General features: G+C 41.6%; 2 protein-coding genes and 1 long non-coding RNA gene across 10 annotated transcripts in view; 2 read left to right on the top strand and 1 right to left on the bottom strand.

The window, feature by feature from the left end:
- The first annotated feature begins 1,995 nt into the window (after positions 1-1,995).
- Positions 1,996-6,448, top strand: gldn (gliomedin). The gene is made up of 10 exons (XM_028402014.1): positions 1,996-2,711; positions 3,078-3,129; positions 3,215-3,232; positions 3,350-3,448; positions 3,903-4,004; positions 4,366-4,482; positions 4,621-4,704; positions 4,792-4,917; positions 5,158-5,308; positions 5,389-6,448. Exons 1-10 carry the CDS (start codon positions 2,217-2,219, stop codon positions 5,852-5,854), a joined length of 1,710 nt encoding a protein of 569 aa, XP_028257815.1. The 5' UTR covers positions 1,996-2,216; the 3' UTR covers positions 5,855-6,448.
- Positions 6,449-7,046: 598 nt separating this feature from the next.
- On the top strand, positions 7,047-11,874 carry LOC114433052 (uncharacterized). Its single transcript, XR_003670336.1, has 3 exons — positions 7,047-7,402; positions 11,405-11,652; positions 11,815-11,874. It is a non-coding gene; the product is annotated as an uncharacterized LOC114433052 (long non-coding RNA).
- dmxl2 (Dmx-like 2) overlaps positions 9,737-25,364 on the bottom strand; it is a 34,362-nt gene continuing 18,734 nt past the window's right edge. The window contains exons 30-55 of one of the 8 annotated variants that reach the window (XM_028401310.1): positions 25,011-25,275; positions 24,667-24,869; positions 24,177-24,566; positions 23,668-23,850; positions 23,262-23,558; positions 22,963-23,154; positions 22,789-22,865; positions 22,461-22,591; positions 21,567-21,812; positions 21,097-21,282; positions 19,081-19,271; positions 18,842-18,975; positions 18,665-18,750; positions 18,362-18,563; positions 17,560-17,677; positions 15,970-16,038; positions 15,127-15,213; positions 14,723-14,844; positions 14,494-14,632; positions 13,508-13,568; positions 13,239-13,366; positions 13,077-13,154; positions 12,881-12,972; positions 12,742-12,794; positions 12,437-12,654; positions 9,737-11,629 (exon numbers count right to left, since the gene is read on the bottom strand). In XM_028401310.1, the coding sequence (XP_028257111.1) occupies positions 11,420-11,629; positions 12,437-12,654; positions 12,742-12,794; positions 12,881-12,972; positions 13,077-13,154; positions 13,239-13,366; positions 13,508-13,568; positions 14,494-14,632; positions 14,723-14,844; positions 15,127-15,213; positions 15,970-16,038; positions 17,560-17,677; positions 18,362-18,563; positions 18,665-18,750; positions 18,842-18,975; positions 19,081-19,271; positions 21,097-21,282; positions 21,567-21,812; positions 22,461-22,591; positions 22,789-22,865; positions 22,963-23,154; positions 23,262-23,558; positions 23,668-23,850; positions 24,177-24,566; positions 24,667-24,869; positions 25,011-25,275 (4,158 nt within the window). In that variant the 3' untranslated portion in view covers positions 9,737-11,419. The remainder of the gene's footprint in view (positions 11,630-12,436; positions 12,655-12,741; positions 12,795-12,880; positions 12,973-13,076; positions 13,155-13,238; positions 13,367-13,507; positions 13,569-14,493; positions 14,633-14,722; positions 14,845-15,126; positions 15,214-15,969; positions 16,039-17,559; positions 17,678-18,361; positions 18,564-18,664; positions 18,751-18,841; positions 18,976-19,080; positions 19,272-21,096; positions 21,283-21,566; positions 21,813-22,460; positions 22,592-22,788; positions 22,866-22,962; positions 23,155-23,261; positions 23,559-23,667; positions 23,851-24,176; positions 24,567-24,666; positions 24,870-25,010; positions 25,276-25,364) is intronic. The other 7 variants (XM_028401312.1, XM_028401311.1, XM_028401314.1 and 4 more) reach the window with 7 other exon arrangements.

The following is a 25,364-nucleotide window of genomic DNA, read 5'->3' as shown; positions in this document are numbered from 1 at the left end:
ACTTATAAACAAAAGCTATTATGCTAACAAGACTAACAGGCTGTTTTACAGTCAGCTAGCAATTCAATTACATAAATTAAAGCCAGACAGAAAAACTAAATAAAATGTCTTTGTTTGAGTCTGAATGTTTACTTTTTTCCAGACTGTAGAACAAATGACAACAAAAACTGATACTGAGTGATGTAGTGAGAGAAAAAAAATAAACAAAGCACCTGTTTCCATTTTAAGAAAAAAACATTTTTTTATTCTATTTTATTTTGAGATTTGTAAAAAGCTCCATGCTGTCTGGCTCTGCTTTTGTTCTCTCTTCATAAAGGACTCTGTGAATTCACTCACTGCCCACACTGGACTCCAAGAATGTGCGCAGTTCAAATGGCTGCCTGTATGCTGAGGCCCTGCCCTGATAGCGATGCCCTGTATGATGCCTTATAGTCCCAGATTGTTCTGCATGATTAAGCAGCACCAAAGCCACCCCCCACCCCCCCCCCCTTCCTCTGCCAGCCTGAAAACAGGGGGTTAATGTAACTGTGTGTCTCTGGGCTCTGTGCTGTGGTCAACCACATCTTTGTCTGAGGCACATGTGAAGTGAACTGTGGAAAAACGCATGATGTCTGAGCATTTTTGAGAATGATGCATGTATTAAAATATGCATCATGGAGTATGCTTTGACAGCATTGAGGAATTAATCTCACAATTCAAATTTAAAGGGGACACAGCAGAGATTTAATAACCAGAAGAAGAACCACCAGTCTCACAAAACACTGGCAGCAGAGTGTAGCTTTCCTCTATGTTCTTATGTAATAAACTCTGCTTATATAACATACCTAACTTCAAAATCTGAGGCATCCTTGATAAGAAAAAGTAATAAATACATGACCTTAATTAAAATGCTTTAAATGGTATTTGTTGTGCTGGTATTTGAATGGTTTTAATAAAGGGAGGACTGGTCTGTTGTGAGATATGTCAGGTCGCCTGGCTGTCCTTGGCCTGCAGACGTGGACCTCTCAGTCCTGTAGTCAGATAAGACCGCTCTTCCAGCAGCTGCACCTCAGAGAAGGACGAAACACAGCGAGTAAATTTAAGAATTTGGACGGATGTCAACAAAAACGAATTAACAGATCCTCACATATAGCTTACAAACTATCCCCTCCTGTAAAAAAAAAAAAACAATCCTAAATCCATTTAAGGACTAGTTCTCTCTGCTTCTCTCCGTGAATGAGAGACAGCAAAGGAAAAGCCTTGGTGTTTTTAGTAAGCTTATACAGTACACATCTGCTGGAGCAAGCTGTCCAACAACTGTCCATCAGTGACCTACAGCCTCAGGCAGGATCACACACACACACACACTGCAGACAAAGCTGCATATCTCAGGAATCTACTTATTTCCTACCTCTGATTGAGTGTTTGTGCATCTTTTATATAAAGTAATGAAACCTACATGTAAGTGTAAAGACGTTGCACCCGCCATGGTTCACTGTGAAGCAGGGTTCAACTGCCGGGCGCTGATTTTCATTCGTGAAAATGTCACTTTTTTCAGCCTAAATCACAGCAATGGAAATGGGTCAGCGTTGTATTTGGTGAATGGATGATGTGAGGATGTGACAAGGAGGAGAGCCAGGGGGAGAAATCCAGGGAGGACACGAGCCAGCTCAGTGGAACTACAGTGGTCTTAATGAATGTGTTTACTTTTAATTGCAGATTGTGTCAGTGACCAGTCACTCTGTCTGCATGGTGTTTGGTATGCCTCCATGTGTTATGTATGTTATGTGTATGTGTGTGTGTGTGTGTGCATCATGCATACGCGCATGTGTGTGTGTGTCTGATGTCAGTCTGCCCACGGCAGTGCAGTAGAATGGGGCTGTGATGAATATAAATCAGGTGACTGAACAGGCAGGGGTTTCTTCCCAGACAAGCCCAGAAGATTGTGTAATGCCCACTCCTACATCACTGGTTTGCACACACACACACACACACACAATCCCTCTCTCCAACACAACAACCACTGTATTTACCAATCTGCCTCCAGATAGACCACCCGTGTGGAGCGCAGACACTGACGCTGGACTGGACTGTTTTTGCACAAAAACTAGACAGCGGAGGACCTTCTTCCTTCCTGTTGGATGATTTTGACATTTTTTGATTGATTTTTCTAGCAACAGTGTGGACAGTGAGGTCTTAAAACGTTGTGTTGTACTGGAAAATATATCCTCCTGTGAATGCTGAGGTTAGGAGACGACCCTCAGAAGAGAGGAGGTGAAGTGGTAACCATGTGGATCCCCACACCCAGCATGACTCTCCCTCAGCGGATGGTGCTCTACGGGACCTGCCTGCTGGCTTTGATGAACTCTGTGGGCCTCCTGGTTCTCTTGGTCCAGCAAAACCAGCAGCGTGCCTGGCTGGAGAGGACAGAGGTGAGGCTGACAGAGGTGGAGCAGAGCTCGGTGGTGGAGTTCCTCCAGGAGGTGCCAAGGGGAGCAGCGGGGCTGCGGGCGAGTGCGGGAGAACATCCACAGTACCAGTACTCCAGGAACAAGAGGAGCGAGCTTCAGGAGCTACAACGGGAGGAGGAGAAGGAGCTCCTCCAGCAGGAGGTCAGCCAGGAGGTGGGAGAGGAAGCAGAAAGGAAGATGAAGCACAGACACAGGCAGCATTACCACAAGGCACAAGTGCAGGACGACATGATGATGATGATGACTTACTCTATGGTCCCGGTGAGACTGAGAGTGTGTGCAGGCACTCTGATTCAAATCTGTCTGTGACTATTGATGCTTAGTCTTAAACTCTAGTCTGTGCTCACTTGAAGGAGTTCAACTGGGTTTGTTTATGTTATAAATAAGGCTTCACATCACTGAGATGTCTGTGTTGCAGATGGTCCCAGATAGTTTGAGTTACTGTGTAGGTGCTAATTAACCAAAATACCACAGACCATAAACACATGACAGTGAATGAAAGAAGCATGAGCGGTTCATTTTTATTCACTATAACTGTATTTATTTAAGTAACATTTTAAATAGAGAATCTAATTAGTAACAGATGCATTTTTAATTACTGATTTTCAATTTTCTTTGCTACTTCAGATCAAATTATTGATCGACATTTGCAACAGCACCAAAGGAGTCTGCATAGCTGGTAGGTTTTTTAACACATATGAACAACATTAAAGTAAAGAAGATCATTTTTTACTCTCTAACTCTCTCAAATGATTCTTCTACAGGACCTCCAGGACCACCGGGTAAGCAAACTTTGAAATCCAGATTTTAAATTCTCACCCTCCTGTACAGTGTGTCTCCTGTTTTTTTTCCAATCCCCCCCTGTGGTGAAGATTTTACTTTCTTTACTGTTCTGGCAGGTTTGCCTGGTGCAGACGGCTTGCCTGGCTACAATGGGACTGATGGCATCCCAGGACTGAATGGATTGCCCGGGGATGATGGGAAAAGAGGAAAGAAAGGTAAGATAAGAGCGAGGCTCTGTTTTCACTCAGCATCCATCTTTATGAAAGCCTCAGGCTGCGTTAGCCATTTTAGTGAAGAACTGCTGGTACAATGTACCAATCAAAGGGTTGAGTGTAACCCGGAGGTAAAAACACCAGAAAGCCTGAGTCACGTCTAATCACACAGTGGACTGGACTTTTCCTGTCTGTGTGTCATAATGGCATCAGATTGTATTCATACTTCATGAATGACTGAGGAGGATGAAGCAGCTGCCCGTCTTTCACATTCTCAGCTAACATTATTCCTCTCTGTGGTTTTGGGCTTCAGCTGAATGAACTGGAAAACTCTCCCACTTCACTCTGCTATCCTCCACAGTGGATGGCATGATTCATTTTAGCCAGTCAATGGAATAATTCACAGTTTTAACAATGGGGCAGAGTGTATTGACACTGAGTGTTTTGTCCTCCACAGGGCCACCAGGTGAGAAAGGAGAACCAGGGGAACAGGGAGAGCGAGGAGAGCCGGGTCCGCCCGGAGAGAAGAGCCAAGCATCCAATGATGTCATTATTGAGGGCAAGTAGAGCACATGAACCATTTTACAGCCGAATAAGAGCAGAGGAAATGGACGGAAAAAATGCCCATACATTTTTTTATTTTTTTTTATATATAATACAATGCAGAAAAAAAAGCAGAATTTTATCAAACATTTGATTAAAAATGTATGTAAAATGCTGTTAAAAATTCATGGACCTTTCTTCTGCCCTAAGCAGGGTGATAGGTCACATGTGAGCCACTACAAGAAGCAAGCAAACAAACAAATAAACTACATGAACTGTTTTAGCTATGGAAAACAATACTACAACATATCAGTCTCAGAGTTTTTCAAACTATATACTCTATGCTGTATTCTCAGACTAAACACTTCTTTGTACAGGTCCTCCTGGTCCTCCGGGACCTCCAGGGCCCATGGGCCCTCCTGGACCTCCTGGACCACAGGGGCCTCCTAGAACAAGACACCACAGAGCCAATCTTCAAGCTGCACATACTATGGGTAAGGGGACATCCTTCATACATCCTGTAGTAATAGTGTCAGACTTGTTTGAGCACTTCGATGAGACTTTTCAGTTAAAAACTTCAGAACAGCTGCTGCATGGACCTGATGGTGAGACTGTGAAACTGTTTCTAACAGGGCTGCTACACGCGATTCCAAATGATGAAACCTCACCTGTGAAAGAGGCTGTGAAACTACCAGAGAAGCCTGCCAAAAAAAATGGTGTGTATTTAGTCAGGTTTGTGTCCACATGTGCACGACCCAACCGTGGAACTATAGAAGTAAATATGCAAGCTTTTATTCCCTCAGAGTGCCTGATTAAGTCTCTGATCAACCCGAGGAACGTGACAAAGATGGAGAGCACATTCGGCACATGGATGAAAGACACGGCTCAGCTGAACGATGAGCGCATATGGGTGGCAGAACACTTCTCTGGTAGGTGATCAAAATGGATGCTTTACATTCAGTGTGAAATCATCCAGGGCTGCCGGATGACCCCCTGAGATCCAGACCTAAAACTCTGGATTCCTCCATTATATTGACAGATGTACACCGTGAATTTTTTTGAAAAATATCCGAGGGGGTCATCCGGCTGATGTGCCTGAAGCTGGATGATTTCACAGGGAATGACCTATTAGTTTTGTGTCAGTAAACATTTTGCCCGTTTCTCTCCAGGCCGTGTGGTGAAGGAGTATAAAAGCATTGCCTCCTTCCAGAACAACAACAGTGACATTGTGGATGTCAAAAAGTTCTACCAAGGCTGCGGCCACATTGTTCACAATGGCTCCTTCTATTATCACATTGCTGGTACTGCCAGCATTGCCAGGTAATGCAGCCTTCCTTCACTGTTGTTCTGATGGGCCTCGGCTCCTGTATTTGACCATGCTGCTGTTTGTCTGTGCACAGATTTGACTTCCACACCAGGAGGCTCCTTACTCTCACTATAGACAACGCTTTGTACCACAACCTCGCCTACCTGCTCCAAAACTCCAAGACCTACTTCAAGCTGGCGGCGGATGAGAACGGCCTCTGGCTCATCTTTGCGTCCAACATAGACGATAGCATCATGGTGGCTCAGCTGGACCAGAAGACCTTCTCCGTCACATCCTACATAAACACCACTTACCCCCGCACCAAGGCTGGCAACACCTTCATCGCCTGTGGCGTCCTGTATGTCACCGACACCAAGGACACTAGAGTCACCTTTGCTTTTGACCTGATGAAAGGAAAGCCTGTCAACATGACCTTTGACCTGAGGTCTCCTGGTGGAGTGCTGGCAATGCTGTCCTATAGTCCAAAGGACAGACACCTGTACGTGTGGGACCACAGCTACATCAGGCTCTATGTGGTGCACTTCATCTCCGACGAGTGAAAAACTGAACATGACAGGAAACACGCAGACACCATCTTTGAAAAGTGGACATATTTATGATTTCAGGAATGAGATAGAGGGAGATGGATTATACAAAACGTTTTCATTTATCAGTTTATGTGGTGTCGCTGTTTTGTGCCATGGAAAGTTGCAAGAAACTTTGTGACACAGGCAGTACTCTGTTGCTCCTTCTCCTTCACCACAATGGTTTTAGTCTCTAAACTTTCGCCATAATTGCTCAAACTCATCCTCTACCTTAGGCCACTAAATTATCAATCACCCTTTATATGTTACTCTCAGATGTAATCAAGAAAATCAATTTTTTGGTTAATAAGTATTATTATTGAAAAAACAAACACTGCTGTATGTATCTCCTGTCTGCAATGGACTTTTTGAAGTTACGGTACTAACGTGTGAAACCATTTTGTATCAGTTTGGAACAAATTGAACATATAACTCAACTTTTGTGGCCGCCTGTATTGTAAGTGTGTTCTCTGTGCATGCCACCTTTAATGTGTTTTTTTATACTTTTTTTTTTCATTTCTTGTGTACATAGACATTTTAATAAAGCAGCATGACCGCTTCCCTGAAAAATATGAGTCTGTAAATATTATTTTCATCGTCATCGTTCAGGACCGGATCTGGTTGGCGCGTTTTGGGCGGATAACAGTTTGGACATTCGATGGGAATATTCATGTTTTAGTCTAACGTGAGTACATTTGTGTGCTTTGATAACTTTTCTGATTACTGTTAGTTTGTCACCTGAAGTCAGGGGTTAGTTGGACCGTCTGCATATCAAGGTAGTTGATGGTAGAAGCAACAACCCTCAAATAAAAATAAAATGCTAGACAGTTGTCACGACCTGGTGTTTATTTATGGTTTTGTTTTCCTTGTTTTGGGTTTTTAGTTTAATATGTGTTTAGTTATTGTTATTTTCCTGTAGTTCTAGTGTTTTGTTTCTCTGGGGCTTTGTTTAGTTCTTGTGTCCTGTTTGTCTTGTCTTGTGCTTCCTGTTTTACTTTGGTAGTCCTGTCCTCCCTGTGCATTGTCTTGAGTTTTACTTCCTGTGTTTGCCCTCCTTGTTTGATTACCTGCCCTGCCCTCATGTGTGTCACCTGTGTCTCGTTGTCTTCCCTGGCCCTTGTGTATTTAGTCTTTGTCTTCCCTGCACTCCCCGACAGTTTGTCTCATCGTCACCCAAGGGGATTGTGTGTTAGTCTCGTCTTTGTCTCTGCCATGCCTTGCTACAGCCACGTTATCCAGGTTATGCAATGCCATGCGTTTAGACCTTGTTTTTGCTTTTTGTTAAACTTTGGACCTAGCCTTGCCTTGTTTTTGATCCTGTGTCCTTGTTAAGTATCTTGTTCTTGCCTCACCTAGTTTTGCCACAAATGGTGTGATTTTTAGTTTGTTATTTTGTACTTTACCTTTGACCACGGCAAGTGAGATTTTTGTGTTTTTGCTTTTTGCCCTCCCATCTTTGAATAAAGACCTTTGTGTTGAACACTTTTGAACCGCCCTCTGCCTCGACGAACCCTGACAACAGCGGTAAGTTATTAGATAAACGTTTTATTATGTCATAGCAACTAATAAAAAATAATAAAATATATAATAAAATAATAAAATAAAATAATAAGTTAACAGCTAATGTTACATTAGTTAAACAGATCATTGTATTTGTAAAACAGGAGAATGTGCTTCTGTTTCCATACTTCTCCCAGTGTGTCAGATTAATTGATGCCCGAATCAATCAACTGCGGTCTCAGCGTCATACAGATGTAAGGTGGGCGTGTCTCTGCAGGACCCGTGTGTTTTTTTTACAAACCAGGAAGTAAAATGCCCTACAGTTACAACAAAACAAGTTAGTATATGAGAAAACGGCAATAACAAATACTACCAAATGAAAAAAAAAAACAATAGCCAATACTAAACTTTTCACAGACACATGCCCACCTTACATTTGTAAAGTCCATGGGCCAGACGAGATGTCAGTACCACCCAAGGTGGCAAAGGTTGCTTATACTTTTTAAAAAGAAAAAAGTCTGCAGTCCACATTTTGATATGATAACCCTATTGAAGTCACGGATAAATTACTCTTATCAGCTGTTAAAGTTAGGTATTGGCCCTTGTTAGAGACATATTTCAATGATTTATGTTTTGTTAGGTATAATTTTAAAGGGGACATTCTGAGCTTTCAGTGAAGCATTAGGGTTAGGGTTACAGCTAGGGTTAGGTTCTCAACTGTCATGAGCCTTAGACTCAAGTGATAGGGTTAGGGTTAGGGTCTCAGTGAGCGAATGCATGAAATAGACTACCCAATAGTAATTAATCAGATATATAAAAATGATCACTTATTGAAGCTGTAGAGTTGTAACGTCACTGTGAGGTAAATAATTATCCTATATTGCCTTTGATTAGAACAAATGCATAAAATGAGTGTGATGTCTGTTTTCTTAGCTGTCAGCTTGATTTAGGCCGAAAATCACCCCCTCAGAATGAGATAATGTAGGTAAACTTTGCATTTCCTGAATCCTTAGAGTCCTTAGTCATGCTTCCCGATGCCACCGGACATCGGCGACAAAAGATGATTTAGGCAGAAATGGCAGGAAAATGTGTGTGATTAAAAGTTTGAAGAGCTCCATTGTCCTCTGTACTTGTCAAAAGTATTCATAGTGTGTCCCCTTTAAAATTATACTAAACTAATACTTTAAAATATTGAAATATGTCCTTAACAAGAACCAATACCATGATATGCACTAGTGTCAAAAATGCTTTTTTTCATTGAGAGAGGGTAACTTTAACAGCTGATAACAATAATTTAGCTGTGACTTCAATGGGATTATCATACCAAAATGTTGACTACAAGACCTGTAGCTTTTCAAAAAGTTTAAGCAACCTTTACCACCTTGAGCAGTACGACATCTCGTCTGGCCCATGGACTAGTATGACACCAAAGCCGCAACCAGTTGATTCGAGCACCAGCTAATCTGACACACCGGTCTCATATTTACCTTTCGCACAATGCATGATGGTATATATTATTAATTAGTGTCCATTGCTTGTACACTACTCTTAGAGATGCACTGTGGGATACATTGAGGGTACAATGCTCAGCATAAATGAGTACACCCAACCACATTTGTCACAAAACCTTTAGTTTCCTTTCAGAATCAACATTTTCTGAGATACTACAAATGTGGGCCATTGATTGCAAACAAGATTTGTTGATTTGCACACACAAAAAAGTGATCTCCCTAACAAATACATGTATTGGTGTTTATATATTTAGTTGTTTTGTTGAGTTGATAAGTATGGTTTCTTAGCTTGATGGTGTTTTTAAATGTTCTTTTGCATTACTCTTTTGAGCTGTAGGAAAATGTTTTCATATTTTATTAGATAAGAAGAAGTCCATAGTAAAAACACATTAGTAGTAGTAGCAGTAGTGTTAAAGGTATATAAAATATTTTTAATATCACATTATTTTGTATGTATTTTTACTGGATTTGTAACTAGATACATACAGAAAAGGATTAGGGCCACTGAAAATATAAAAAAATTGTCATGACAGAAAAAAAATGATTCTGACTTTAAATTCTTTAATCTCAAAATTCTGAGATTAAAGTCAGAAAAAAAAAATTCTCATGACAATTTTTCTTATTTTTTTCAGTGTTCCATAGGATAAAAGATAGTGTAAGTAAAATGTAATTATAGACAGAACGAGTGAAGTACTTAAAATTATCCAATGTAAATTTCACCTAGTGGTTTCCACACAAAAGTCCTAACGCCTTCTAAGTAAATACCACTCCAGTTTTTTTTTAGTGCTCCCATTTGCTTTGAAAACAGAAATAATTAAAACAATAAAAGAGCGCCAAATCAGCCTGATGAAATAAAAAGAATTTATTCACTTTACAAAGGTAAAACTGACCATGACCTGTTCTCTCACACACCTTCAGGCTCAAGTGCCCTCGTAAGCGTCTTACCCATGATATTGGCTTCTTTTGCATTATTACATGCACACGCACATACGCAACCAGACACCAGTAGGACCATTGGTAAAACACTTAAGATACATACAGTACACATAGTGGGCAGAAAGAGGGAGAGAAACACAAATCTCTTTAATAAATACATACACTTAACGAAAGTTACAACTAATCCAACTGGTATGATACAAACCAAAAAATAAAGAAATGCTTTCATGTTTGTACAAGCTGCTGTGGTAGTTCATATATTTATATATATATACTGTATATATTTATATAATTTAAATATTAAAACTATTTTAAACGTTTTACTACTAGGCCAAATAAAGCCAGACATTCATTTGTATATAACAGTTTCTTCAATAACCTATTTATTCGAAATAAACTTTTAGTGTCTCCAGAATTTGAGTGCAAATATCTATTCCTTATGGATGAAACAGTAAAAACAACTAGAGCGAGGTAACACACACTTACATACAGTAGACTGTGTTGCACATCTCCCAGTCAGGTACAGTAAAACCCCTTACATTCCTAAAATAAAAGGCAATAATTTAAATAGTTTAATAAAGGAATGCTTAACCGAACAACACAAACATACAAATAATTTAAATAATAAAATTGACTTAATTAAAAAAAAAATTCAAGATTTTCTTGTGCAAAAACCAGAAGTGAATCTTTGTGTTTCTGCTCTGGGCGGGTGGGTGTTTAGCTTTGGACCAGACAGATGGAAACATTGAAATCACAGTCACAGGAGTAAAACACATCATCTTCCAAACAGGAATGTTCTAGCAGTGAGGCTGCCTCACAAACAGGCATTTGAGGGCAGGTAGGCGGGCAGGCGTACAGATGGCAGACACAGCAGAGTAGACGCACACTCAGGACCTAACTGGGGCTGGAGTGAGTGATGGGGCAGCCAGTGAATTACAGGAAAGGGAAGTTTAGGGAGGGTCACTATAGGAAGCAATGCACCATCGACTCTTTCGTAAGGGCTGAGAATAGCCGGGCAAAAAGGCAGGAGGGGCAAAACCATTTAAACAAAATGCAGATTCCAACAACTCGATTCACACTGGAAACCACTGACTTAATAACAAACCACAGTGCTGGTTACAGTAGATGCTAAGAGATTTCAGCTGTGGGCACAAAATGACGACAGTTACACACTTTTAAAATTTTTGCTTGAGCACTTTTACAGAGCACTATCAATAGACCTGTGATTGCACCGCGTAACGAGAACAGGACATGCATAGCTTCCCTATGGACACACTCTAAGAGTAGAGATTCTTCAATAAAATTACAATAAATCTAGCTTTAAAATCAAGTATGATACCATTTGCTTGTAACGTTGCTTTCAGCCTTTGGGAAAAAAATGTTTGCAGCTCTGTTTGTCATTCTGGACATGATTTACATCAACAGTAAACCCATGAACACTGCACGCTGTGAAAGATGCCAAAAGTATGGCCACGTCTTGACCAACTCCCCCCCCATCGATTATACTATTAATGCCTAGCAAGTGTTACATAAGCTTGTGTGTATTTTCTTTGTGTCTCTTTCCTCTTTGGACCCTCAGAAGTGGAAGTAGGCATTACAGGACATCTACCAAGCTGCTGGGGATGTTGTAACGGTCGGGCAGGACCCTCATCTTCAGTGTGCCGTCTGCTCCGCAAGTGAAGATGCGGTTTCCAGGGCGTGTCTCTACCTGCATGACGCCGGCGCCGATGTTGCGGAAGATGGACTGCTTGGCATGCTCAGTGCTAAAAGAGTGCATGAGCGCATGGCCAGCTAACTTCCACACCTGGACACAGAACACAATAGATGGTAAGTTGTGTTTTTTTTTTTTTTTTTTTTAAAAAGATTTTTCCCAACAATTTCCTGATTTATTGTGGAGCCTGCCAGAGGAAAGTGCCAAGCTGTTCTGCCATCCTGTTTTAGAGTAGTTTAAAAATAAAACATGTCTATTTCTGGTCTTTCATTAAACAGTGGCCAAGAGAATATTAAGCAGACCAACATCAACCCTACTGTGAGCAAAACTGAAGCGGTAAGAAGATAAAATGAGAATTAATTTAGATACATTTTTTTTTTTTTTTATTACTAATCTATCTAAAATCTAAAAGGTAAAATGACACATGGTCTATTATGTACCAAACTGGTATTTCTAGTTACATTTTCTACCAAGAAACACTTTTCAGTAATAGTAATAATCTGTGTTCTGTTTTCAGGTTCTCAGAAATTCATTGAAGGATTTTCTTCAAAACATGCAGTTGGAATCCAAGATAAAATGATGTCTGCGTCATTAGCTTAGCGTAGTCAATGGAGTTCAGTCTATCCAACTAGCATGTCATGAGCAACAGAGGAAAACAACACAAGCTCTCTATCTGCTGGTGGGAGTGTGTTCACCTGTGTCTGTGCATGTGTCTATTAATGGCAGCATGTATTTTTTGTGCTATAAATCTTTCATCTGTATGTTTAATAATATTGTGAGCAATAAATATAATAACAAAAGTTTTCTCAATACTTGGAAAATGTATCTTATTTGAAATAAACTTTCAATCGAAGCCAAAGTTTTGAAAAGTCAGTGTGAGCATGATGTAGCATGCGTCACCTTCATGTTGCCCTCTGCGGAGCCAGTGACGAAGAAGTCCTCGAAGGCATCCAGTGCGAGGGCCTTGATGGCTGAGTCATGGGCTTGGAAAGTGTGGAGCAGCTGCCTCTGGCGGATGTCGAACACACACACAAAGCCCTTTCTGCCTCCAGTGATCAGCAGCTGCTGTTTGGGAGCATACTGGAGCACAGTGGCCCCGTTCTCGTGGCAGGGGAACGCTGAAAGGGGAAAAATGTGGAATCAGAAATCACAGAGCAACTTAGAAGAAAATCTTTGAAACTGTCTGATAATCAGGAATTTCTTACCGTGGACCATGGTATTGCTAGGTGAGATCAGAGTATCCCACAGACATACATTTCTGCAGAAAACATGGACACAGAAATAACATTAGATCACTGAAACTGGAAAAGAGCAGTGTTGGTGTTTTACAGAGCAGATGCTGACCTGTTGTCGTTGGACTGTCCGGCTGTGGCGATGAGGCTGGAGGACGTGATGAAAGCGAAATCCCCGCAGGTCTTAGTGTGGCATTGCCAACTCTGACAGCAAAAACAGGACAGCAAATATTGATTTTAATGAATTGGAGTTTGATTTATGTTTTGTGTGCACTGGGAGGTGTGGTGGGGGTGGCTGGTGACCTCACCAGGTAGGGTTTGGGGTTGGAGGACGTCTGGTTGACCTGCCAGAGACTGAGGAAGCCCTCTCCATCAGCGACTCCACACTGCAAGAAGAATCCAGACCAATCAGTGAAACTGCACTACATAGACAAAACATAGCTGTTAACACTGTGTGTGTGTGTGTGTACCTTATTGCCCTGGGAGTTGAAATAGAGCCGAGTGACTCTAGCATTGCCTGCTTGTCTAAAGCAAATAAGCTGCTGAGGTCTGTTCCATTCAAACATTCTCACACTACCATCCTGAGCCCCCGTCATGTCTGACGCACAACCACAAACACACAGAGGGTAAAAGCGGGGAGAGAGACAGATGAACGAGATTAAAAAAAGCAGGAAGAAAAAAGAAATGCACTGAAAGTTGTTCAAAATATAAAAAGCATGGTCTCAGTGTGGGCACTTACAATACTGATAAATGGGATGGGAAGTCATTCGCTTCACATTATTTAAATTCCTCTTCATAATCTGAAAAACATAAAAACACATTTATGTCACAATATGTTACAGAGGAAATGCACAGACCTTGCACACACCTCTGATGGCAGGATCACATGAACACAGATGTGGAATCACCTGTATAAATGTTGTGTTTTCTATTATCCTGTTAAATAATTCACTAATTTAAAGGCCAGAGTGTGTTTCCAGAAAATTTAACTAAAACTTAAACAAAGGAAGAGGATGTATTTCACACTGTTAGTGTCATGATATTCTGCACATCGGGAGATGATGCTCCACTCATTAACTGTACAAAACGGCACCTTCTTGTATCAGACTGTGCACACTAAAGAAAGCCCCCTCTGTAATGATTTGAACATGTATAACACCCTTTGTCCTGTCTCCCTCGGAGTATTACACCAAACATTTATCAACGTGGCGGGGACATGGAGAACCCTAGCCGTGGGCTAGAGTGACGCAAATCTGTACCTTGGGTAGCCGGCTGGGAGAGCTGCTGCTATCTGTGTTTATATGCAGCCATCTCTGCCATGCAATCACACACACCCTCTATATCAGCATCTATAGACTCAGCAGGCCAGCTGTTTAGACGCTGTGGCTGTGTTTGGCTCGACACTGATAAGAATTAAAAACAAAAACTTTGCCTGAAAATGTACAGTAAATACAGGCTGCAGAATAAAATCTTAACAGCCTTTAAAATTGTAATTTACTGTTGGGTGTTTCTTGCTAAATTTCTGTCAGGTTTTGACCTTACAGTGTAACGTGAAAACAACATACTTTATGTTGTGAAACTGTAGTGAATTAAAACAGTGCAGTCGGATGTCTTTCTCCATGTGCTCTGAAACAGACCTTGGTTTCCCCCTGCTGGCCACTACTGAGAACTACATAGCCATTAAAACCTGGTGTTGATGTGTTTGTGTGTCTATAGAGATCGTACCACGCTGGCTCCCATGCTGGTCTGACCACTACCGAGCCATGGCATGGATGCAGAGACGGGCATCTGTGGTGGTGCAAAAGGGGCAGAACTAGCCTGGGCAATATTGGTATGAGAGGAGCGATGGTCGATGTCATCAGAGCTGTAAAACAACATAACCACAAGCCATCAGCTAGAGGCGATCTGTCTTAGAGATGATGACATTTAAAATATGATCTAATATGGTTCTAACCTGCGGGACTCCTTATCAAAATCATCTCCTATCCAGGTGTAAGGCTGGACAGCCACCAGAGTAGACACATCCACCTCTTGGACATCATGAGTGGAAGCCAACACTATCTCATTGGAATTAGCCTGTAAAAAAGAAAGAAGCAGAGATACGGAGATCAGATAAGAGAGTGTGAGAGTGTACTCAGCTGCTGTTTGCCCTAATTTCCTTGAAAGAACCTGATACATATCTGTCTGAAAAAGATTCTTGGAAACAGTTGTGTAATTTGATTTTGTATAACAATATTGACTCAATTCACTGTTTACTTGTCAACAAATTACAAAGTGAATCAATTTAAATATACAAATCTTTTCCAGAAATGATGGCCTGAGCAGTATTTCTTTTTTAATTACACAAATGTGACTGACCTTATTAATAGCAAATGCCATGATTATATCTGACTCCTTGTGAATGATTTTAGCCTTTCCTCCTGGATAGCCCAGATCTGCCTCCACCTAGAAAAGCAAAGAAAATGCATTAGCTGAAGACATTAAAGCAACAGTACAGCACCCAGGGGCCCACTGAGTGAAAATGCTCAGAAGCCTGCTCTTCATAAATTCTTCATCACATGAATCCAAAAAGGATTCCCACCTCATGTAAAGGCACTATATCATACAGCTATGTTCAAAAGGGAAATGAGTAATCAAAGTGTAGTTGATTAAATATTTGGATTTGTTTTGTTGCAGTTGCACAGTTAGCAAGCCTCACACAGCCCTGATAGTGAGCATGCATGTTAGTAAGTCTACTAAGTGGTGCCAACTCTCTTTAAAAAAAATTATTTGTTTTTTTTTGTTCCAGCAGAAATCAGTTGAGCTAGAAAAAAAAAGACAGGAGTGAGAAACACAGGGAGACGTGTTATTGGTAGGGGTCGGGAGTGAGGTGTGAGTGGATGTGTCACCGTGAAAGGAAAAGATTAGACGTCAGATCTAAGCCTTAGAGCCTGAGTAGATTTAACGCCAGTCACTGTGAGGCCAAGCTGGAGAGGAGACACCTAGTGCTTCACCCAGTTTGGTGCCATTTCTCACTATATATATATATATATATATATATATATATATATATATATATATATATATATATATATATATATATATATATATATATTTAAACAATTAATGCACTTGTTCCTTCAAGTTTGGCTTTACAGTGACTCCCCAAGACAGACAGACAGACAGAGCCAGGGCCTGGGCTGGTACAGTAAATGATACTACCTTATTATAGGGACTGCTAGCTCCTGCTATGCAGTGTGGGCTTATACGGTCCATATGGTTCTCTACAGACTACACAACACACAGAGGCAATATAGACACAGAACACACCAACACAGCACAACACAAAACACATGCACAAACACAGAAAAATAAAACATGGGATGAAAAAAATGAAAAAGGCCAACCAGATTTTGATGAACACTTGGTGATAAAATTTAAAACTCTGTCTACCCCATTAGCATGTAGCCACAGGCAGGACAGTGGCAGGAGGATGAATGGAGGTATGAACAGTGGATCAGACTTAACAATTAAAACTGAAGAAATGGGGTTATTCCCATTAGCAAAGTAGATGTAATAATAAGAATCTAAGCACATGGTATACAGATGTAGAGAAGATTGAAGCAAGGCGTCTGGACTTGTAGAGTTTTCTAGAAGACGTTTCGCTGCTCATCCAAGCAGCTTTATCAGTTCTAAATGTTTGGTGGGGAAACATGGTTTATATGTGATTACAGACCTATGTGGGTGGGTCTGGGTAAAACTTAAAAAAAAAAACTTAAAAACAATAGCACTAAATGTTTCCATACTTACCTGTGATGTTCTGGCTGACTGGGCCAGGTGTGTCTAACGACTGGCTAACGACTATGAAACTGCCGGAGGGGGACTGGTTGTGGTAGAAAGATGATGTCTGAGGCCACCACCTCTGTTAAGGGAAGGTTTTTCCAGCTTAACATAGATGGCTTCCTTGACTCCTCTTTCATACCACCTTTCCTCCCTTTTTTTTTTAAGTTTTTCCTCCGTTTTTTTTTTTAAGTTTTACCCAGACCCACCCACATAGGTCTGTAACCACATATAAACCATGTTTCCTCACCAAACATTTAGAACTGATGAAGCTGCTTGGATGAGCAGCGAAACGTCTTCTAGAAAACTCTACAAGTCCAGACGCCTTGCTTCAATCTTCTCTACGTATGATGACCTGGATGACTGAGAATCTTCATCAACATGGTATACAGATGTTCTGAACTGAAAGCTATACTAGCAGCCTGTGATGACATTAAAATGAAATAGTTCCAAGCACTGAGACACAGGGCAGTTAACTGTCCGTCAAAGCAAAGGTTATAAAAATATCAACAACACAGATAAACGCTTGCTGGGCGGTTCTCTGTGTGGTATTTTGAAGTGACAGGTTTAGACATATAAACCAATACTATATCTGGTCATGATCTCTGTCCTACAATATTAAAAGTCCTATTAAGACCTCAATAGAACACAATTCTTGTAGTAAACCTACTGTATTCACACTGACCCTGCTACATATGATTATCCAGTAGGAAATATCTCAGTCTACTGATAACTATAATATCCTTGGTGAATCCACTTTAAGTAATTTCCCCAAAATATCCTCTTATATTTTGGCTAATGTAAAAACTGTGTTAGGGGGATGAAAATAATAAAGAGAAAAACTAAAGAAAAACAAACAGTATGGTGTAAATATGACCTAACATAACTGCAAAATAAAACAACGGCAGGTTTAAATACGATGAGGACTGAACTGAGGGATAAAAAAACATTTTCTTTATGCTCTCTGCTGACCTCACTCTGCTTCCTTTTCTTTGTGAAGATATAACGGATCAAAGTCTCCTGAAGAACTTCCTGTTTGACCAGGAAATGCCAAAGACGTCGGACTGGGAAAGACTGGTGGTTCTTTGTCCTGGAAGAAAAAATGTTGACATCTATTTGTTTGTTCCATAAATCAGTGAGGTCTAAAGTCATACGCAGGACTGTAATGTTCAACACATGTATTTCTCAAGTTCACCAATAGTTACAAACCCACTTGATAAAAGTAGTAATTGAGCTAATCTATGCTCGCTGTCCTTGCTGTCTTTAGTGTCTTCAGTGTGATCGATCCAAGCCAGTTTATAAGAACCATATATTAAAACCATATATTGTGTGAGACTGTGCACCTATATTATTTAATGGTGTATGTTATTTTTAGCTGTTTGTTAACATAAAGGCTGCAAGTTAAAGCACCCTTCACCTTGGACTCTTCAAACATTGCCAGACAGCTGTTCAGCCTGTCTTTACAGCCTATTTCTTATAAAAGACCTCAAGGTGATTTATTATGTTTAACAGAAGAGGCTGTAGTCTGTGAAGGCTTTCAGTAAAATTAGATTTTCACATAAGGATGTCTCAGCGTATAAGCAGACAGACTGAATATTAAATTAGCAGAGTGTTCACCCTGTAGTGTTGCTACGTATCAGTTTCATTTGTTTTCCTTATGTATTATTTTGTTGTTATGATCTGTGTCCGTATTTAAAATCAAACAACACTCTTCACTGACGTAACAGCTGGTATAGTATATATTTCTGTGTACTGTTCACGATTTAATACTCACTTGAAGGGTGTGTTGTCTGGTTCCAGCATGGCCTTGTGTCGCAGTATGGCAGGGCCACCCCCTGCGCTGAGGTCAGTAGGATATGTGTTGATGTAGTTGGGAGGTGGGCCGTCAAACTTGTTCATTCGCTCCAGTATAAGCTGTTCCCAATTCTCCAAAGTCTTCAGCACAGCGTTGCTAAGAGGGGAAGTGACTGGCAGATCTGTAACAAACACAGCATGTGTTGTATATAAGCAGCAGCAACGACAGCAAATATTTGTTTTTATTTATGTCTGCAGTTCTATTCGCTTTAAGGAGAGATACCTGTGAGGTCGAAACCAGTTATAGGAATGAAGTTCTTGACATTGTGATGTGCCAGTTTCACCATGACCAGGCGAATCAAAGCCCAGCTGTGACAAACAGACGGAGACAAGGGTCAAATACACAGCACAAACTCAGAAAATAGATCTTCTACAAACTAGAAAAAAAGCCAGGCCCTACCTGTAGGAGTTGGGGTCAGAGTGCTCCGTTATCTGTGTGTCAGACAGGAAGGCATCATCATCATCTTCATCATCTTCAGCGCCGCTTTCGTCTGAGTCATACAGAGCATTGCTGTCTGACAGTGGCAGGAATGGCTGAGAGGGAGGAAGTAATGATGGAAGAAAAAAAACAAACAACTTTTCGTTAATCCAAAGATTTGGAATCACAGAATGTATTTCTCAATTAATTTGGTGGCTTACTTTGGCCACAAAGTAGTCCCACATGCTCAGCTCTGGAGGAATGAACTTCTCCCTGTAAGCGGGTCTTTCTGTGGGTACAGGTGGCGGTGTGGCAGGTGTCTCCTTTACAGGACGCCCAGGAACCAGCATCCGCATGTTGAATCTACGTCTGTAACGATCTGCATCTTCTGCTGGAGGCTGAGGGGGAGCTGCTGGAGGGGGAGCAGAAAGATAGCATCAAACACTGTGAACTCTGACAAAGCAAATTAGCGGTAGATCGGATAAACTGAGACTTGAACTGAGCATAATTTTGGATCACAAACAGATTTAGAGGAGGAGAACTGCATCATCACATCCCATTCAAAGCACAGAGCACTTCACATCAACAGCAGAGCTGAAGCGTAAACTTGAATCCTGTCAGAAATATCTTTGCTGTTAGCACTGAACTTCAGTTTAAGGATGATTCAGAGCACACAAATGAAACAACTGATACATGTGGAGAAGGGAGACACACACACAAACATTTAGGGCAGAGGCACAGGACAAGACACACTAGACTGTGCACAAACCTGCACCATTATCCTGGGTCACTATCTCTGGCATCGCACCAGACAAAACAAGACAAGACACAAACCAGAGTAGACAATGCAGTTAGACACACATATACCACACAGTCCATTACATAATTGAATCAGTAAATGTTTGATATGGTGCGTGGCACAAAAATACACCCACAAAAAAACATGTCATGTGCTAAGCATTTTCTTATACAGCATTTGAGTGAGGCATACATGATGAGAATTACAAAATGTGTAGTATAACATGAATGTTAATTTGAGCATGATAGAGAGGCATTAATGTGGATCATTTCTGTGTGTTTTTAGCATGCATGTAAGTTTGCAGCAGCCCTCTAAAGGGCAGAATTTGAACAAGTGATACCTATCAACAGGCTGGCATTTAAGACTTTCTTCTCTAGAGAAGCTCTTCAAATGGCTGTCGGCCCTGCTGAGAGCTACCTCAGACTCTACAGAGATGTGAAATCGAAATGTCAGCCCATATCTTACTTCCTCACAAATACAATGCCAGCACAGATTACTCTGGCCTAATGAATACGGTTAAACAAATTAAGTCAACAGGTGTAGACTTACACAGCAAACGTACTCAGGATTTAGCTTCATTTCTACTAAAAAATAGGGACATGTCACACAAGCTAATATCTATAGGTGTGTTTCAACCAGAACAACCATGCCTGAGAAACCAGCACGACTGAGTGTGTTTCCACTAGATGGACTTCCTTCATACAAGATCTTTTACTTTTTTTGTTGACAAAAAAGGGTCATATTGTGGGGTATTTACTTTTGTGCAGCAGAAAAGGCAGGGTTGCAAGAGATCCAGCACACATCAGCAAAAAATCAAAGAAAAAGGGAATTGAAAGTAAAATTACAGAGGATGAGGTGGTGATTTGTTGGCTATTACTGCAAATTGAGTCAAAAAATAGTGGTTAAATAAAGTGTTCCTGCAGTTGAAACACACCTTTTGATATAATAATGTACTAATCGGGTAAATTTTTAAAAACATTACATTCTACAAACCAGACAAAACACACTTCAGGTTGAGCTCTATGTATTTCATGGGTCTAGCAACCTCTCAGAGTACCTGGTTTAGTCTCAGATTCAGATTTAGTCTCAGAGGGCAGCTCAGCCTTGGTGTCTGAACACTCCTTGCTAGGCCCAGCTGTCGCTTTAGTGACATAACAAGATGAGCATAGAGGACGTTACAACATGCAATGCAGTATACACACACTCTCACAAAAAACACACTCACACAACATACACAGCTGTTGGCTTATAACACTGAACACAAATGAGTTATGTCTTCATAGCAGTAGTGGGCTTTGTTGTTTGTAATGGCATTCAGTAGTAGCTGCATGAGAGAGAGGAGGGTAAGTCAAGCATCTGCACCAATGCACACCTGTACAATTACCATGCACTGCAATCCTGCAAACCAGCACTGCAATCCACCAGCCCAGTTACTCACAGCTGGCCTTAGCTGCAGTTGCCACAGTGCCCAACCCCTCTCCCCTTGAAACAGGAGGAGGGGGTCGTTTGGGGCGCTGGGTTTCAGTGGGGATGGAAGTGGGGTTTGGGGTGATGCTGCTCTGCTCAGGTCTTCCTGTCTGTTCTTGACACTCCTCTGGCCTGGCTGCCTCAAAATCAGCTGGCACTGGGACACAGGGCAGAGGGCACACTCACACAAGACACTACACACCAGCAGCAGAGCATCGACAGCACAGGACTAGGTGAACATCTATGACATCATATGAAAAACCCAGAGGGACTGGCGCATTGCCTTAAATGTGCGCCATCATGTAAAAAGCCAACAGATGAGGGAGAGAATGACAACCCAAAGAATAAAGGCACATAATAAAGACCATGTAGAAGCACTTGTGACAACAAGGATGGGCTTAAAATACAGTAAATTAATTAACTTCAAAACAATAATTTTACCTGGTGGGAGCTCGGGCCTCTTTGGCTTGATAATGACTTTGGCCCCTCCTCCAAAGACAGCGGCCCACATGCGGTTGTTGAGTGGATGTGCTGCCAGGCGGAAGAGTTCATTGCTGCTATGAGTGCCCAGGCCATGGATGAGCAGTGAGAGATAAACAGCCACAACCGCTTCACACAGCAGCACGCTGAGCCTCGGCTGGTCCTCCTCCCTCGCTGACGTCAACAGAGAGATCAGGGACGACACGCCTGCAGAGAGGACGCACATCCATACAACATGATAATTGTTTAATAGATTGACCTGTAATGTGGGGGGAAAAAAACTTCCACAACTATTTTTGAAACATTTGCATGATGGCGTGATCACTCTCCGCCTTTCTGTTTCCTTCCCAGAGGCCATGGAGCTCCTATTATAGAACACCATCTGCCTCTGCACAAACACAGACTGTCTGCTTTGCTCTGCTTTCCCTTTGCAGTTCATACCTTCTCTCAATCATGTGTTTGATGCTCATGTGTTTCTACATTTTACATTCTGGAATATGATCTAACTTAAGAGGGACAGATTGGCTTCTTGTGTGAGGTACTTGTCCAGAGTATTACCTACAGTAGATGGTAGTCAGTGGGCCCATAGTTTAGAGAAGCAGACGAACATTTAAAAGCTAAAGCTAAATGTGTTTTAGCCATCTAAAACAAGATTCCCCTAAAAAGGGTTTTCAGTCAGCTGCTGTACAACACATCCCACACATGGATCTGAACCAACTTGTTAACACACCAAAATTACATAGTAACAAAAGTGACACTACATGGTGGCATTAGGCCTCTGCTTAAGTGCATGTCAATCGGTGTGAAGGCTCCAACCCAAAATTTAAGTGGCTTGTGAAGAAAAGATTTTGTTACCTGGCCACTGTGCAGGAGCAGAGTTGGGGGTTATATGTTCTTCAATGCTTTCTGTGCGAAGTCGTTTCCTCTCACTGAGCAACAGGCCCTGATATACCATCCCTGTAAACTGATTGGCCTCTGCTTGGCTGCTGCAAACCCAGAAACAAAGAGGTCCTAAATATTTAAAACATATTCAAAGCATTTTGGGAAAATTTTAACACTCATTTTTTTTTAAATGTAATGGTTTGAGGCTGTGGGTAGGCAAGCTTAGTATCCAAAGCAAAGACCATAAAATACTAAAAGAAAGACAAGACTTTTTTGTTTTCAGGAAGAAGAACACAGTTACCTGTAGCTGTGGCTGTCACAAAGTGCTTGATATACACAAGCAGACAGAGATGCTGCTAGTGTGTGCAAAGCAGTCACCTGATGAGTAAAGACACATTTCATTATTCAACAAAATAAAAAAAAAAATTCAGAAAAAGGCTTTAGAATCTATGCTCTATTTGTATTAAAACCTTACCTTATCGTCTATAATGTCAGGATGTGGTGGGACTTCCATGAGTGTGATGGTGTGGAGGATGTCGTGAATGTGGTTGCTGAGGTGAAGAACGGGATTGGCAATGACTGTTTTTGTGGGGGCAATGCAAGCTGATAGCAGAGGCAGTGTGGTAGGCAGAGGCAGTGGAGACTGCAGCTGCTTCACCGTAGTCTCCTACAGAGTGAGACAAAAATAATTAATCTAGCTTTTCCTCAACATTGCTTGGCATTAATCCAGAATAAGAACATAACATATGTGTGGCTGTGAATGTGCAGGTGTACCTGCTGGCTCTCCTGCAGGAGGAACAGAAGCTCCATGCGAACAGAGGTGACTCCGCCTCCCTTGGCTCCATGAAGGCTGCAGTAGGACAGAAACACCCTCAGCAGGGCTTGATTCTTTCTCAGCCATGCCTTACGCCTCTCAGAGTGTTGCTGCTTGGCCTGAAGGCGGCGTCGCTCCATCTGGTGGCGCTCATAGGCCCCAGCCTCTGTATTCTCCAGTGCCTCATCTGATATGTCCACTGATGCTGTACGCTCTCCCCAATGCTCCACCTCTGAAACCTCTTCCTTCCCCTCCACCTGTGTGTTAAAGTGTACTTACGGTGAATAATCACGACTAACCAGAAACACATAAACAAATACAATACCAGGTACTGCTAAGACTTTATCAGATATTATCAAAGTGTACCTTGTAGTTGCAGATCTTGTGCATGGCTGCTATCTCCTTCTCCAACCAGCTGTAGAGCTGAAACCGGAGCTTCCCACCATCCACCTCAAAGCCCGTAGCCAGTGTGCGTAGCTCTGTCATCAGGATCTTCAGACAAGCACGGAACTTCAGCTGCTCTGCAATCACATCCACTTCTGACTCCCCCTGAAATGTTAAAAGGGAAAAGCCCATATTTTAACTTGCTGATTTTCCTAATTAACAGTTTAGGTCTGGAAAATAACCTCCATGTTCACATACTGTAATTACTCCAGGATGGATTATAGGTTCACAACATGTTTTGACTTAAACATTGCAACAACCGAGACCTTGCAGCAAGTGACACATTTTAACACAGCTAATGTCAAGCCAGTTTATGACATTAAATCTAAATTAGATTATTTTAATGGTTGTAAATCCGGTGCCAGTACATCTTAGATAAAAATTGTTGTAGACAGCAATGCTGTTTTATGACATTCTATAAATATTACTGCTACCTGCGAGTCGTCTCGTTGCAGTTTAGAGTGGCCCTTCTCCGACTCCTCATCTGCTTTGGTTTCAGCCTCTGGTTTTTTCATTGTCAGCCCATCATCATCTTCATCCTCGTCATCTTCCTTGTCGGCACCCCAGTCCAGATTTAGCTCCTCTTCCTCCACCTTGACCATAGGCTGGCTCCAGTCCATCCCACCACTATTGTCATTTCCTCCCCAGGCAGGTGCTGCAGGGAAGCCCCAGTCCAAACCTCCCTGGGTGCCATTTTCCAAGGGTTGGTTCACATTCAAGTTGGCCTTGGATGAAGCTTTGCTAAGAGGTGAGGAACCAGATTTTTTGCTAACTTTAGGGATTTTGGAGAGCACCTCCAGAGCCAAAACTGGGCAGCCCACCTACAGAAAATTAAGAAATGAGAAAATATTTTCTTCTAGTAGAGGTAGATAAGTGTTGTGTACAAGTGTATCAGAGTAGCAATATTACTACTGATCCCACCTTGAAGTGTGCATTAGCAGTAGTGAAGAACAGTTTGCGCTCTATGAGGTTGATCTCATCTGCACTGCTCTTCTCAGCAGTGAGGCCCACAGTTGTTGCTGTTCCCTCTGGATTTGCAAAGTGCCGCCGAATGATCAAAGGATGTGTCCTTAAGTAATTATAGAAACTAAATACCACAGGGTTGCAAGATTTCACCATGACATCTAAAACACAAGAATGGGGACAGGGGAGTGGAAAAGAGAAAATGTCTTTGAACATAATGCACAATGCAAATAATAACCTAAGCAAACAGGTTTGTGTGTGTCTTGTGCAATACTGGTTGAAATATCTGCAAACCAACTGACCAGGGTTTTCATCATTATCTTTGGGGTTTCGCTCCAGTAGCGTGTCCAGGGCTCGCGTGTAATCTTTCATGATCCAGTAGGCTATGCTGCGGAGGAAAGGGTCAGGGTGTAGCCTGGAACAGTGGTAACCACTCCCGTCTCTGTTACAGCCCAGCACCTTCTCATAAAGTAGGCCTTGGCAGGTGGATGAATTTTCAAAGTCAGCTTCATACAGTCTGGCTACTATCATAGCTAACTGGAGGTCCTCCATCTTCTCCATCAACACCTAAGGAAAACAGCATGATGGGTTAAACACAAAGGTAAGAAATCCAGGTAAGTAGGCATTCAATTTTGAGGAAGTAATTAACACAAAAA

This window comes from Parambassis ranga, chromosome 3 (assembly GCF_900634625.1).
Source record: "Parambassis ranga chromosome 3, fParRan2.1, whole genome shotgun sequence".
Lineage (NCBI taxonomy): Eukaryota > Metazoa > Chordata > Actinopteri > Ambassidae > Parambassis > Parambassis ranga.
The sequence above is the reverse complement of the archived record's forward strand: the minus strand, read 5'-3'. Positions and strand labels throughout refer to the sequence as shown.

What these genes read in the sequence shown, in the direction of transcription:
- gldn (XM_028402014.1), top strand. Translation starts at nt 2,217, where the DNA reads ATGCTGAGGTTAGGAGACGACCCTCAGAAGAGAGGAGGTGAAGTGGTA. An exon ending in CAATGATGTCATTATTGAGG is followed by an intron (nt 4,005 to 4,365) that starts GCAAGTAGAGCA and finishes TTCTTTGTACAG; the next exon opens with GTCCTCCTGGTCCTCCGGGA. An exon ending in GGTACTGCCAGCATTGCCAG is followed by an intron (nt 5,309 to 5,388) that starts GTAATGCAGCCT and finishes GTCTGTGCACAG; the next exon opens with ATTTGACTTCCACACCAGGA.